General features: G+C 41.6%; 1 protein-coding gene across 2 annotated transcripts in view; it reads left to right on the top strand.

Moving 5' to 3' along the window:
* The window catches only part of LOC128839575 (cardiomyopathy-associated protein 5-like), a 62,024-nt gene that overhangs the window by 39,594 nt on the left and 8,262 nt on the right, over nt 1-14,168 (top strand). Inside the window, exons 10-12 of one of the 2 annotated variants that reach the window (XM_054032661.1) lie at nt 7,922-8,055; nt 9,497-9,596; nt 12,818-12,994. In XM_054032661.1, the coding sequence (XP_053888636.1) occupies nt 7,922-8,055; nt 9,497-9,596; nt 12,818-12,994 (411 nt within the window). The remainder of the gene's footprint in view (nt 1-7,921; nt 8,056-9,496; nt 9,597-12,817; nt 12,995-14,168) is intronic. The other variant, XM_054032662.1, reaches the window with a different exon arrangement.

Consider the following 14,168-nt stretch of genomic DNA (forward strand, 5'->3'; position numbering starts at 1 on the left):
GATGGCAACAGAGAGAATGAGAAAAAAAAACAGGCCCCTCATGACCTTCCAGCCCCACATGATGCAGGGACAGTAAGGAAGACGGAGGTTATACAGAGGGAAGAGCCCATTGCCCAAAGACGTTTGGGGGAATAGTTTAATTGTTCTTAAAAATAACAGAAATGAATTAGGTGGCACACAGAGGCAGTTGGTGATAGTCTCTAAGGAAAAGGAAAAACAAACGGGATAAATACATTTTAAAAGAATATTTAAATAGCCTGCAAAAAAAGTCAGTACCCATGTGCCAAATGTAGCCCCCAGAGCTCTACAATGTAGACCATGGCTCCTCCTGATCTTTAAATAGGGAGTTGAGGCCTGCATAGACTAAATGTGCCAGCACATGATGCTTTGTCTTAATCCAAGCAGGAGGAGGAACAGGAGTTCTGCATGGTTGTCCCTGGTATGCAGGCAGCTGCAGTTTGCTCAGTTTCATACAAATTTTATGAGGCCCTTGAATTCCAGCCAATGTTGTCTTCAGCTAGGCAAAATGTGGTTGCTCCTGACCATACAGTACATGTTTACTCCAAGTTTACAAGTTTACTTACTATTAATTGGAATAGCCTCTATTCTGCTCAACAGCAAAGCTGAAAATGTTCAGTTTTCTGTCACTGGTGAGCAAAATAAGTTCAGTGTGGAGCAGTTTGCTTGTGTGAAGATAACTGTGCCTACAAAATGACAGAATTGACTGACCCTCATTGTCAAGTATGCCTGTGCAAAATCAGAAATATTCATGAATCTATATATTACTGAATTAAATTGATATTTTGGCCTTTCTGTGGATAGAAAATAGCTTTTCACTGTGACCAGAGTGAAATTTCAGAAAGGACAATAAATAAAAGCAAACAGGGAGTACATTTGACAGACACCACAGATCTTGGGGATATGCCAGGCACAGGCCATTTACACAGCAAACTTGTATCTCTAGTCCCATCCTGTTTTGCTCCAGCTCCATGAAGCCCAGAAGCTGCAGAACCCCCTTTCAAGGGAAATCCAAGAGGCAGGCCTCTTGGATTTCCCTTGAAAAGGGGGTTCTGCAGCACCAATGGGGATCTAATGGAAAGTTAATACAACTGCTGGGGTGGCCTGGGCATGGTGGAGGGAGCAGAGAATGAGGGAGGAGACATGGGGAAGTAGTGGGCAAAATGCGGGTACAGGATGCAAATCGCACACTCCTGCTGGTATATAGAACTTACCAGGAAAAGGTAATACAGTCCTAGGCTACATTAACTTCTCTGCATATATCCTTCCACCACAGACAAGGGGGGTCTCCAATGCACCACAGGGGGCTGGATCAGGTGCAAGGATACAGGGCCTACACACAAATGGTTGTGGCCTCCTGCAGGTTCCAGGAGATCCACTAGGTATGTGGAAAGACCACACCCTTTCCTGTGGAGACAATCCCCACTCCCCAATGGGAGAGTTGGGGGAATCTCTGCAAAGAAATCGGCACAGAGATTTTTCTCCCCAAATGTTCCCACCCCCTTCAATTTTTCATCCGCATGCATCCGGGATGATTTAGTTCAGAACCTTTTTAGTCTCTGACAACAATCAGTCCCTAACCTTGCTATTGTGGTGGCTGAAGATTTCCTACTGGCTGTGTGTAAACTCATGGAGCTCCTCCTCAGACATCCTTGCTTTTCTTTAATCCTTTTCCAGGCTAAGTGGGCTTGAAATATTTCTTTAGATTTCTATACTGCTGCTATTTTCTCACAGTTCTGCCTTTTCTGGGCGGAGAAGTCAATGGAGCTGTGGGTGGAAGATGGAAAATTTAGAGAAATATAGTCCTGGGATTAGCTGTGTGGGCTGTTCAGATAGAAACCGTGAGAAACCTGAGAGACAGAAATTAATATGTTGTGAATTCATAAAAAGTAGAAATAATTGTGTTTGTGTTTTCCTGAGTGAATTTAATCCTTGTGATCAGTGTGAGATAGACACCCCTAGAGACTGAAATCTTCCATCTATGTGTAGAATAGCAGGGCAAGCATCCCTGCCCATTGCCTTGCCAATATGTTTGACTCCTAAACTGGAGGGGACAACCTCTAGCAGCAAAAGAATAATACTGAGTCTCCAATGCCTATTCAGTCTTGTTGAGACTGCCATGAAAAGTGACAATGAGGGCCAGTTATGGTGATGATATGGTGACATGTACACTTGTCCAGTAGGAACTGGATTGAGACCACCAACTCCTTTCACATAGACCACTTACTGGCAAAGCTTTCCCTCAGTACCACTGATCTGTGCTGGATTTCAGCTGGCATCCTGATGCCAACTGGAACCTTCAGATGTCTATGCAATACTACCCCTATCTACTGGCAGGAACACTAGCCTGGTAGAGAATGGACCGTTTTGCTTGAGGCCACTCTCAGAAGTACAGTCTCCACAGAGAAGATAGGTCTGGGAATGATCTAACAATGTTGTCCAGTGTCGAACAGTGCTGTGGAGATGTGAAAACTTGTGCATGCTGAGCAGTTGCATCTGCCACTGAAGTGAATGGCAGTTGTAGGTGCTCAGACCCTCTGACAATCAGCCCTAGGTGGCTCAAGATGAGCATCCCAAAACAGTCATTCAAGATTAAGCAGTGCTTGTAAAAAAAAAAATTGGGCCTAAATGATTTGCACACAGTCACTGAAGAAGAGCCTGGTACTGTGTTCAGTTATACTAGCGCAATTCGAACTCCTTTAAGAAGGGTGTAGATGGGCAGATAAGCAGGCCTGAAGTACGTGGCACAGCTGGAAATGGAACACCGATGACCTGATTCCCAGGCCTTTGCTTTAGCCACAAGACCATCCTTCCCTCTCAGTGGGCCCAATCCTGTGAGGTGCTATACTTGCAAAACGTTGTGTACGTTCAGCTCCCACCACGGATATCAATGATGTCAGCACAGCTCTAGATGTTGGGTTTCACTGGTGGATTGTTTGGAAGCGAAAATAGCTATTTAAAATACAGAGGGGATTCTGAACATTTTAATATATATATGTCACCCATTGGCTTTAGAATTTTTATTGAAATAGATGGGAATAAATGGGATATAATTGTTATGTGGATGAAAACAAACAACTGCTATAAATCAGATTTCTCATGACTTAGAAAAAGCTCCAGTTTTCTAGGCAATTTCTGAGCATTGAGCCACATCAGTCAGGTGACACAATCTTGTTCACCAATTTAAATGTGAAGAAAAATGTAACTCCCCCTTGCTTAAAGTCAGATAGTGTTCCTGTTAAATATAATACCTGAAATTTGGAGACTGGCTTTGAGACTTTTAGATTTCTCATTCTAAACAGGAGCAAGAGAAAATTAAAACATCGGGTGTTTTGTGTTCCTTTACTTTTAACGCCCTGTACTTTTTGTCAAAGGTTTTGTAGCCATAGTATGAAACCTAAAGAAAACCTCTTGGAAAAAGGCCAAGTTATGTCATGCTCTGCCAATACAATTATCTTTTTACATTTCCAATTGTCTGTAAAATGTGCAGGCATATTTTAAACAGCAAGTATATAACCGAACACTCAGCATATTTTGTTAGATTGATTTCCCTTCCTTCTATGACAGAAATTACAGGGTTCAGTGGTTTATGCTAGATTAAGGGAGATCTAGCATCACAGTTTATCACAGGGACTTGGAAATGGAGCAGGCTTTTCCCATAGCACCATCAGGATGTTAACAATGCCGATTCCCTTCCCACATACTTGCCTTATACTCACATAAACCAGGCAGTAATCACGCCTTTTTCACTCTAAAGTTTGTATTACTGACTAGAGGGCTGACCTAAAGCATAACCAACAAAAGTGATTGCCTGTGGCTCGGGCTGGGGCAGTGGGAGGGGTGCTCATTGGCTCAGTTTTCCACCTCATCCCTTCCCCCAGCAGCCAGACCAAAAGGCAAGGCATTCAAAGACATTTCTCGTTTGGGACTCAGCTTGTTGTGAGTCTGGAGCTGGCTGAAATTAACTGAGTGTTGCAAATGAATGTCCATCTTGTTGGCTTATCCTCTTTCATTAGTTGGCACCAGCAGGGATATTTTTTAAACCTTAATCTCAGATAAAGTTGATGGGCTCGTATTCTTAGGAAGCTCAAAGCTAGCTAAAATAGGTTACTAGGCACAGTACCTTACTGGCAAACCTGATCACTGTTTTACTGATAGGTCCAGTCTGAGTCCAGACAACTTTGTGCTGCTATTAAATCTGAGCTGTAGCTGAAATATTGCACTCTCATATTGAGATGGGCCCAAAGCCGGAATTCAAATATCCTCAGACTTGGAGGACATCCCAGTCTGAACTTGATGGCTGATCCTACTCTGAACACAAACTGCAGATCTGAACGCCCCTGCGCTATGAGAAAGTTTGGCTCTGACTCAGGATGTGAATGTTGCAGCTTGCTCCCCTCTCTACTCAGATGGACGTGTTGTATAGCCTTTGGTTAGGCTAAGAAGCCATCTCAAATGTTATGATATAATTATTCTGCAATGGGGGGGAAAGGACACCTCCTGTTTTCATGATAGGGCAGTGACTTTTGTGGCATCTCATAGGGAAAACAGGAAGGCATTGTGCAGAGGAAATCACTGTGCTTGAGAGATTTTGCCCATTCATTAGGACAAGCAGTTTTCTATACAGGTTTCAGAGTAGCAGCCGTGTTAGTCTGTATCCACAAAAAGAACAGGAGTACTTGTGGCACCTTAGAGACTAATAAATTTAAGTGGGCTCTAGCCCACAAAAGCGTATGCTCAAATAAATTTGTTAGTCTCTAAGGTGCCACAAGTACTCCTGTTCAGTTTTCTATATGTCGTCTTGTAGCTCGATTTTTAGCACTCTTTTAACTACTTGAGCAAAATGGCTCCTTTCCAGTGTGTTCTGCTTCTGTCACAGAACTTTTAACGGAGAACTATGAAAAATAACTTTACCTGCAAAAACTGTTGGGGTATCAGGACATTATAGATAACAGAGGGTCCTGTGGCACCTTTAAGACTAACAGAAGTATAGGGAGCATAAGCTTTCGTGGGTAAGAACCTCACTTCTTCAGATGCAAGCCCGCTTGCATCTGAAGAAGTGAAAAGAAGAACAGGAGTACTTGTGGCACCTTAGAGACTAACAAATTTATTAGAGCATAAGCTTTCGTGGACTACAGCCCACTTCTTCGGATGCATCCGAAGAAGTGGGCTGTAGTCCACGAAAGCTTATGCTCTAATAAATTTGTTAGTCTCTAAGGTGCCACAAGTACTCCTGTTCTTCTTTTTGCGGATACAGACTAACACGGCTGTTACTCTGAAACTGAAGAAGTGAGGTTCTTACCCACGAAAGCTTATGCTCCCTATACTTTTGTTAGTCTTAAAGGTGCCACAGGACCCTCTGTTACCTTTTACAGATTCAGACTAACATGGCTACCCCTCTGATACAGGACATTATAGAGTGTCCCAGGCTATCTTCCTAGTCTAAGTAAGTGTGGACAACTTATTTCAAAGCTTTGCAAAACTCCATTCCTGCCTGAGTCTTGGCTGTCTCTCCTTTCTTGCTTCTTTTATTCTACTTTAGCCTGCCTCCAAAGTGCTTCTTTTGTATTATTCTTGTACTCTCATCATGCCTTTTTCCATGTTGCTTCTATACTCAGACCAGTCTTTCTCCTCTGAGACCACCCTCTCTTTAGTCATCCCTCCTCTAGTCACACTTCTCCCACAAAGCCTTTCCGGGATAATCCACCAATATGATTATTCACCTGCTTAAAGGCAGGCACATGCTTAAGTACCTTGTTGAATCAGGGTCTTTATCACTTACTTGATAGTGATACAGTCTGTCAATCTCCATCAACTTTGGGTTACCTGATTCTGCATTTACGGCATCTCTTTTGGGATTTGCATGCTTATTTCTATAACAAGGTTTGGCTTGGTCCTGATAAGCTTAAAACCCCCCACCCTTTGAAGTTCACTCAGATTGGAAACATCTTTGAAGAACATAATGATTTTTTTTCTCAAATTTTCATGACAAAAGGCACTGTAAAATGCATACAATGGAGAGGTGAAATAAATCGCACATAGAGTGCAATCCTGCAATCTTTGTGCACACAAAGCTCCCTTTGAAGTTAAAGTGAGTTTTGCCTTCATGAAGAATGTGTAAGGACTGCGAGATTTTGCTCATACTGATAAACAAGGCTCAGATGTGCATGTGAAAATCCTAGTGGAAGAGCACTCACTGATCATTCTTCAGTTTGTACTGCTCTCTGGTGGGACATCTGCAGAAAAACAGTTTAGATAAATTAATAATAATGGACTTGCATAGCAAACTGCATTTGCCTGTCTGACATACTGTGGGATCATAGAAATTAGAGATGGTAAAGACTCATTGGCTAATCTAGTTCCATCCCCCTGTCAGTGCAGGAGCAGTAATTGTAGTAATGAGACCAACCGAGCAGTTGATCTAAATAGTCAGACTGGGTGCTGGGGAGATGCACAGTGGGAGCCAGGGTGGGAGGAATCCTCTTCCCCATGTTTCAGAAAAGTTGCAGAGCCTTTTTTTATCTAGACGCGACACAGCAAGTAGAGAGAAGGAGGTTCTGTGCTGTGGTTGATCCCCAACTCTAACTCCTCCCACTTCCATAAGCTGGCACACAGGGGTCTTGTTCAGAGTTAGGGTCCCCCACACCCAGCTCCTCCTTGTACAACAGAACCATGTGGTTCCATTGTGAAGGAACAGGCATGCAGAAGGGGGCAGAATTTGCCCCAAAATGTGCACACGCGAGTGCACATTGTAGACAACAACCTATACTTACACTTGAAAACTGGGTAGCTGTATGGTATGTACAGACTGGTACTTGTGGGCAAAGTTACCTAATCTGTGCAGGTAACTGCTAGCTGGGCACTCAGATACAGGTTTTGTGCATGCAATAGTGTATGTGCATTCTATGGGACTCTGAAAATATGGACCCAGAAAGTGAGAAAACATTAAATTCAGCCCATGTTTCCATCAGAATAAAAAGTAAAGTTCATATTTTTCTAGACAACCCAGGTGCCTTCAAGGTCACTTCAAAGTGTCTGTGAAGTAGATCGAGTGAATGCTGTTTCTCTCAGTTTTCCTGGAGTGTGTAATGGCACCGACTGTCGAGGATGTGAAGGCAGGAGCTTTTGAGGAATCATAAAGGGCAGGATTAATCAAAGTAGGACACTGTGCCAAGGCAGTTCTTCTACTGCTGTATCTTGCAAAGCTTGCCAGTTAAAGTGCACTGCGAAGTTGGGGGGGGACGCCAGCTCTTTTTGCTGAATGATGTGTGAGATAAGAGCCCACAATAAGATGTGTGGTTCCCATGTATATTCAAAAAGTGGTATCTTCCACTCACAGTTGAAATCTGTATTTAAGTAGCCCGGTCATACCAGCCATGTGTTTTCATATGTGGCTGTATTTATTGCAAGTTCTATTTGTTTAACTCGTTCATCTGGCAACATGGATGTTTTACTGGGAAGATCAATGAAAATTAGGGGTCCTGATTCTCCACTGCCTTGCACTTTGTATACTCACTTCCATCTGTGCAAGCTGAGCACAAAGTGCGTGTAAAATACTACTAAATCAGATTAGTTGAATTTCACACCTGGTTTACATAGGTGTAAATAACTATATAAGGTGCAAGGCAGTAGAGACTCAAGTCATTTTAAAGCCAGTAAAGCGAGGGAAAATGTCATAGGTAAAATGGAAAAATCCGTCTGTAATCTGAAGAAAAGAAGATCTGTCTGTCTATCTACGCTTCCATCCAACCTCAGGTTTTCCTACAGTGCCCATCACTGTAATATCCAAGTACAGTATTACGTAGCTAAAATGGCTTGGCTGTTTGTATAAGAGATCATTTTCATTTGATCATGATAGTTTTAGTATGCATTTTCAATTGTAAAAATTGTTGAATTTTTCTAGATCTTTTGCTGGAATAAAAAAGCCTGAACTGCAAGTTAATCTGCAGCCCAATGTGAATTATTTCTTCTATGTGAGAGCTGCCAACTCATCTGGGACAAGTGAGCAGAGTGAAGCTGCCCTCATCTCAACGAAAGGTAGATCTGCCTTTTCTGACATCAAAACAATGAGGTGGAGTGTCAGGGCACTCAAAGGTGGCATAATTGCCCCAGAATTTAATGCTGAAATTTAGTCTCCAAAAGTAACCAGTTCATTGTGACATACTGGGCCTGCTTCTGATTTGACTGACCTTTAGTGTAAATTGGGAATAACTCAGCTGAATTTAATAGAGTTATGCCAGTATAAAGCTGGTGTAAGTGAAATCAGGACCATTGGAAACCGTCCAGTGTTCTTCAGGTTCTGGAGTTTTGTACAACTCCTATGAATATAAAACTCCTAAAACAATACCAAGTTCTGCCCTCATTAGACCTATGCAATCCCAGTGAATTCAACAGTTGACAGAAACTCATGTTTGCATTTCAGCCCCTTGTGTGCCTTACCTGGATATGTTTGGGGATTTTTTTTTACCTTGGCAAGACATTTCCTAATAGAGTCTATTCAAAATTATACAGAATGATCTGAAACACAACTAAAAGTTTGTAAGTGAATTAAAAAAAACCCCAAAAACTTAGTCCAGTGTTTTAGGAGAAGATACATTATGGCAAGCTCAAACTTCAAGAACCGTGTTTTGAAAAATAATTGATTGACTTCAAAACTTTTTTTAATACCAGGGATTTCTGTGTTGCCCAAAGAGTTTTTGAACTACCCTAAGCACTTGGGAGCCTTTACCTTCTTTGGCATAACATTACCCATTACTAATCAAAAAGATTTTGATGGACACAGAACAGATGGTGGCAATAAAATTTAGTAAAGAAATGTGGAGAACCATTACAGCAACAAACCCTATGTACAGTAGTCATACAATTTTCCAGGATATCTTTAGTTGTCTTATTTTTATTTTTAAATGTGTGATTGCCTATGGCAGATTCACTTGGAAGTCTATGTAGTGAGGCCGTGTTTATGAGTGTGCTATTCTAGTGGGGAACTGGATCACGATAGTTTAGTAAAGAAAGTTATTAAAGTTCAAAACTATTGGGTTCCCTTTTGTGAAACTTTCATAGTTATGCTAGAAAATGCTACAAAAATAAAATTGGCTGTCAAGGCTGGTAGCCACTGCTGCTCTTGCTGTATAATTATTTTATGTGTGGGAGGGTGAAGCAGGGAAAACACTGCTGATATAGGTATCACCCTGATTTAAGGCTTACCACTTGCATACACCACCTCCTCCTTTTCTGAAAATAAGATGGATCCAAGCAGCCACGTTCAGATCCAGATCTGAATTACAAGAGAAGAGTAGTTGCGCTTAAGGATGCACTGTTCGGGCTCTGCCCTTCTCTAAGAGAAACTCATCTTGCTGCTGTGTCTTGTTTAGAAAAAAGTAAATGTTGTTGTATTGTTTGGTATTTTATGATTCATTTCAAATGAGCATTGTAGTCATCCCTGAACTGGTGTGTGTTTGTTTGTCATGAATAACAACAGGAACTAGATTTCATGTGATGAGTGACACAGCTCATCCTGCTTTGCAAGTGTCGTCCGATGGAACTATGATATGCCTTCCTGAGAGAACTAAATTCACTGGGTAAGTATCAGAATCCTGAGCATGGAAGTTCTGAGGTCTCAATATGGCGCCTGACTCTTCAGGCTTGTCTACACCCAGTTTTTGCACCAATGTAACTCAAATGGTAGAAAAAACATTTAGTGAAATTGGTGCAACACCCTGTTATGGTATAACTGAGTTTACACTCGAAGGCTGCACCAGTTTAACTAAGTTATTTTTCTACTGATTTAGTTAAATCGGTGCAAAACCTATGTTTGGTCAAGTCTTCATTGCCTTGTACCTTGTGTAATCTACCCCTGCACCAGGTGGATGCAAAATGCTTAATCAAATGGCAACATTTTACACCCACTTTTATATAGGGTGCAAGGAAGTGGAGAATTCTCCTTAAAAACAAAGAGAAACTGGACTTGAACTGCTTTAGGAGGGAAAAGAACACCTCTTCAATGAGAGCAAGAATCTGCCTCATCCTGCATAAGAGAGTGAGGCCTTGTCCGCACTAAGGGAGAGATCAATCTAAGTTACGAAACTTCAGCTATGTGAATAACGTAGCTGAAGTTGGCATACTTAGATCTACTTACCCTGGGGTCCAGACTACGCTATGTCAACAGGAGACATTCTCCCATCTACTCCCCTTGTGCTTCTTGTGGAGTACAGGAGTCGACAGGAGAGTGATCTGCGGTCAATTTATTTGCTTATGACAGTTGATTTAGAAAAACCCACCTATAATAAATTATTATGGAACTTTAGAAAATACCTTGTTTTTTTTTAAAACAGAGGTATCAAGGGAATGTTTCAGAAAAGATAGCACTGATGTTGTGATTTGTTATTGTATTATTAATTAAATTATTTGCATTCTGGTAGCAACAATATGCTAGGCACTGTCAATACAGATGATGAAATGGGCCAGATTATGTGGTTCAACTGGCATAAACAACCACCTTTTATGCTCTCATGTCCCAGTGTGGTCTCTGGTGTAAGCTAAGGCAACCTGAAAGCTGTTCTTTTATGTGTGACAGTCCGTGGTCCTGGAGCTGTGCAAAGTAGCTGGCTCACCTCAGTAAATTAGATGTGTAGTGCCTGTCCATTACAGCTCAAACTATTAAAACACTCCCCTCCCCCAAACCAATATTTGAAGGTGGGGGGAGTGGGATACAAAATACTATCAAAATATACACTTTAAAAATATTATATTCTAACTTTTAATATTAAGAGAGGAAGAGAAGGGTAACAAAACATTGTATCCTCAAATGAAGAAACCATCAAGCTGGCTTATCCAGATACCTTAATAAAATGGAGGCCAGATGGACGAGAAAATACAACATATCAATGTCTGTTAGTCTGATACCTTTTTTAATGTTGTAAAGAGGTTAAGGCTGCACTGAGAAACCTCCACTGAAAATTAAACTGATAAAAACATAAAAATGGCCGTACTGGCTCAGACCAGTGTCCTGCCTTCTGACAGTGGCCAGTGCCAGATGTTTCAGAGGGAATGAATAGAACAGGGCAATTAGTGAGTGATCCAGTCCCAGCTTCTGGCAGTCAGAAGCTTAGGGGGACACCCAGTGCATGGGGTTGCATCCCTGACCATCTTGGCTAATAGCCATTGATGGACCTATCATCCATGAATTTAGCTAATTCTTTTTTGAACGTAGTTATGCTTTTGGCTTTCAAAAGTGTGTTGTGTGAAGAAGTATTTCCTTATGTTAGCTTTAGACCTGGAAACTATTAATTTCATTGGATGGCCCCTGGTTCTTGTCTTATGTGAAGGGGTAAATAACACCTTCATTCATTTTTTCTACACTGTTCATGATTTTATAGACCTCTATCATATCCCTCTTTAATTTTCTCTTTTCTAAACTGACCTGTCCCAGTCTTTTTGATTTCTTCTTGTATGGAAGCTGTTCCAGATCCCTAATAATTTTTGTTGCCCTTCTCTGTACTTTTTCCAATTCTAATATATCTATTTTTAGATGGGAAGTGCAGAACTGCCAGCAGTATTCCAGATGTGGCTATACCATGGCATTCTGATATTTTCTGTCTTATTATCTATCCCTTTCCTAATTGTTTCTAACTTTGTTAGTTTTTTGACTGCTGCTGCACATTGAGTGGATGTTTTTAGAGAACTATTCACAATGACTCCAAGATCTCTTTCTTGAGTGGTAACAGCTAATTTAGACCCCATCATTTTATATGCTAGTTGGGATTATGCTTTCCAATGTGCATTACTTTGCACTTATCAACATTGAATTTTGTTTTATTGCCCAGTCACCATGGTTTTGTGAGATAAGAATTCAGAGAATAAGCTACATACTGGAGTGACTGGCTCTGCCCTTGTCTTGGCCCATGTTCAGTTCTCTGGCTCTCCGAGACGCTTTCTGTCTTGAAAATTGCCCCAAGAAGATCTGATTTGTGATTGTGTTGCCATATTGACCATGGTTAAAAATGTCTGGTCATCTTACTTTCCTTTCATAAGGAGTATTCACTATTGTCTCTTTATAGCTCTCTCCTGTCGACTTACAGCAACTCTGTTAAAGTGCTACAGCGACACCGATGCAGCGTTTTAAGTGTAAACTTCCCCAAAGTCACTTAAGAGCCTAAATCTCATTTTCAAAAGGGACTTCTGAGGGCTGGTCTGCACTAGAAAAGTTAAACCAGTATAACTATGTCAGTTAGGGATGTGGTCTTTTTGTTATACTGGTACAAGCCCTAGTGTGGATGCAGTTATACCTGCATAGAAGATGTTCATACAGATATAGCGTGTTTGGCTTCCTGAACCTCAGTAATCTACATTGGTACAAGTAGTTTTATACCAACATAACCATATACATACTAGTTTCTTTTTCCCAATCTAACTGTACTAGTATAATAAAAACTTTCTAGTGTAGACCAGCCCTTAATGCCTAAGTCTCTTTTGAGAATGGGACTTCTAAATCAGCCAGGCACTTTTGAAAATGTTATTCTACATCCTTGTGTGTCTTTTACTGGACATCATATGGCTTTCTAGAATGTTTAATAGTTTTAAATTCTCACAGCAAGTTTACCACAATGTGCAGGTAGAATCAGAAAGGATTTTTGCTAAAAGTAACTAAGCTATTTATGTTGAAAAGCTTCACTTAGGAGAATGAAGTTATTATGTAAGCAATATAAGATGCTGCCACATGATGTGACTATAAGCGATGAAAAGAACATTATGCAGTCACTATGCTGAAATACTGGCTTTGCTGTATTCTCTTCGTTCGTAGAATTCCATCTGTCCTGGGTGAGCTGCTGCCAGCTCGTGGTCGGCATTATTGGGAAACCACCGTCACTGGCTGCAAAGGCTACCGGATTGGAATCTGCTGTAACTCTACACCACAAGGCAGCATCCTGGGGCAGGATGATACTTCTTGGTGCATATGTTGTTGTTCTACACAAACAAGGTAAAGCTGAGTGAGTCTAGGTACTTGCAAAGTTACATTTTTGCACATGGTGGAAGACATCTTTGTTTTTATTTCTTCAGATTTAAGTCATAATTAAAAATATACCCATAAAAGATAAAAATATACCTATAAAAATATGCCTATAAAAGTACCTGACACTTAGTCTGACAGCAGCTTAGCACATCCGGCAGCATTAAAAAACAAACATTTATCAGGCACAAATGACCCCAACCTAGCTCAACCAGCCAGTGGATCACGTACAGGGTTCTGGGGACATACCCTCAACCTGTTTGCAAAACCCTATCAAAAAGGGCTTTTGGAGCATGTGCAGAAGGTCACTTCTGGAGCACGGAGCAAGTTCCAGAGTGCTGGAGATCACACAAAGCACACCCTGCCAGCCCTTCCGCTCTTTTATAATGAGGGGGATCCAGCTAGAGCGCCCCTGTCGGCTGCAGCTGTGGCATGGGGAAAGGGACAGTCCCAGGTCACTTAGGGCTGTATAGGTAGGGCTATGATTTGTCACGGAGGTCACTGTGGTTACGGAAATCCTGAACATGAATGGAGTCAGTGCAATCTTGGAAATGGCTGTATAAAGACATTTGATTAGGCCCGAGTGGTGGTGTGGCTTGGCTCACAAGGTTCAGCACCACTCAGGTTTGGCCCCTCTGCCTCTATCTGCAGAGCAGTGGATGGGCCAAACCCAAGTGGTGGTACGACCCCGTGTGCCAGGTTGCAACGCCCAGCAAGGGGAGCTGGGCTCAGCGCTGTGGGACAGAACTGCTGCTGTGGGGTGAGGGCGGGGTGGGCTTTTTCTCCTTTCTGTGACCTTTCTATTCCCCCCCACACACTTTTGGCATGAAATTTACTAAAAATTTCCAAGCCAATATCGTAGCCCTATTTATAGGACATGAGTATACTACAGGTTCAAGTAAAGTGCCAACCTTTGGGGAGTACATTTTTTATTTAATCCTAAATCTGAACATATTAGTAACAATCAACTAAATACAGCATTTGAGACCAATAGGGCCTGATCTTGTGAGGCGCTGAGCATCCTCAAATCCCCATGACGCCATAACTGGGCCCAGAGGCCAGAAAAGAACGAAGGTGGCATTGATGAAGAAGATTAAAATGGGTGTCTTTCTCCTGAAAGAGAGTTCTTTGAAATGCTGAGGGG

The sequence above is a fragment of the Malaclemys terrapin genome, chromosome 6, assembly GCF_027887155.1.
Source record: "Malaclemys terrapin pileata isolate rMalTer1 chromosome 6, rMalTer1.hap1, whole genome shotgun sequence".
NCBI lineage: Eukaryota > Metazoa > Chordata > Testudines > Emydidae > Malaclemys > Malaclemys terrapin.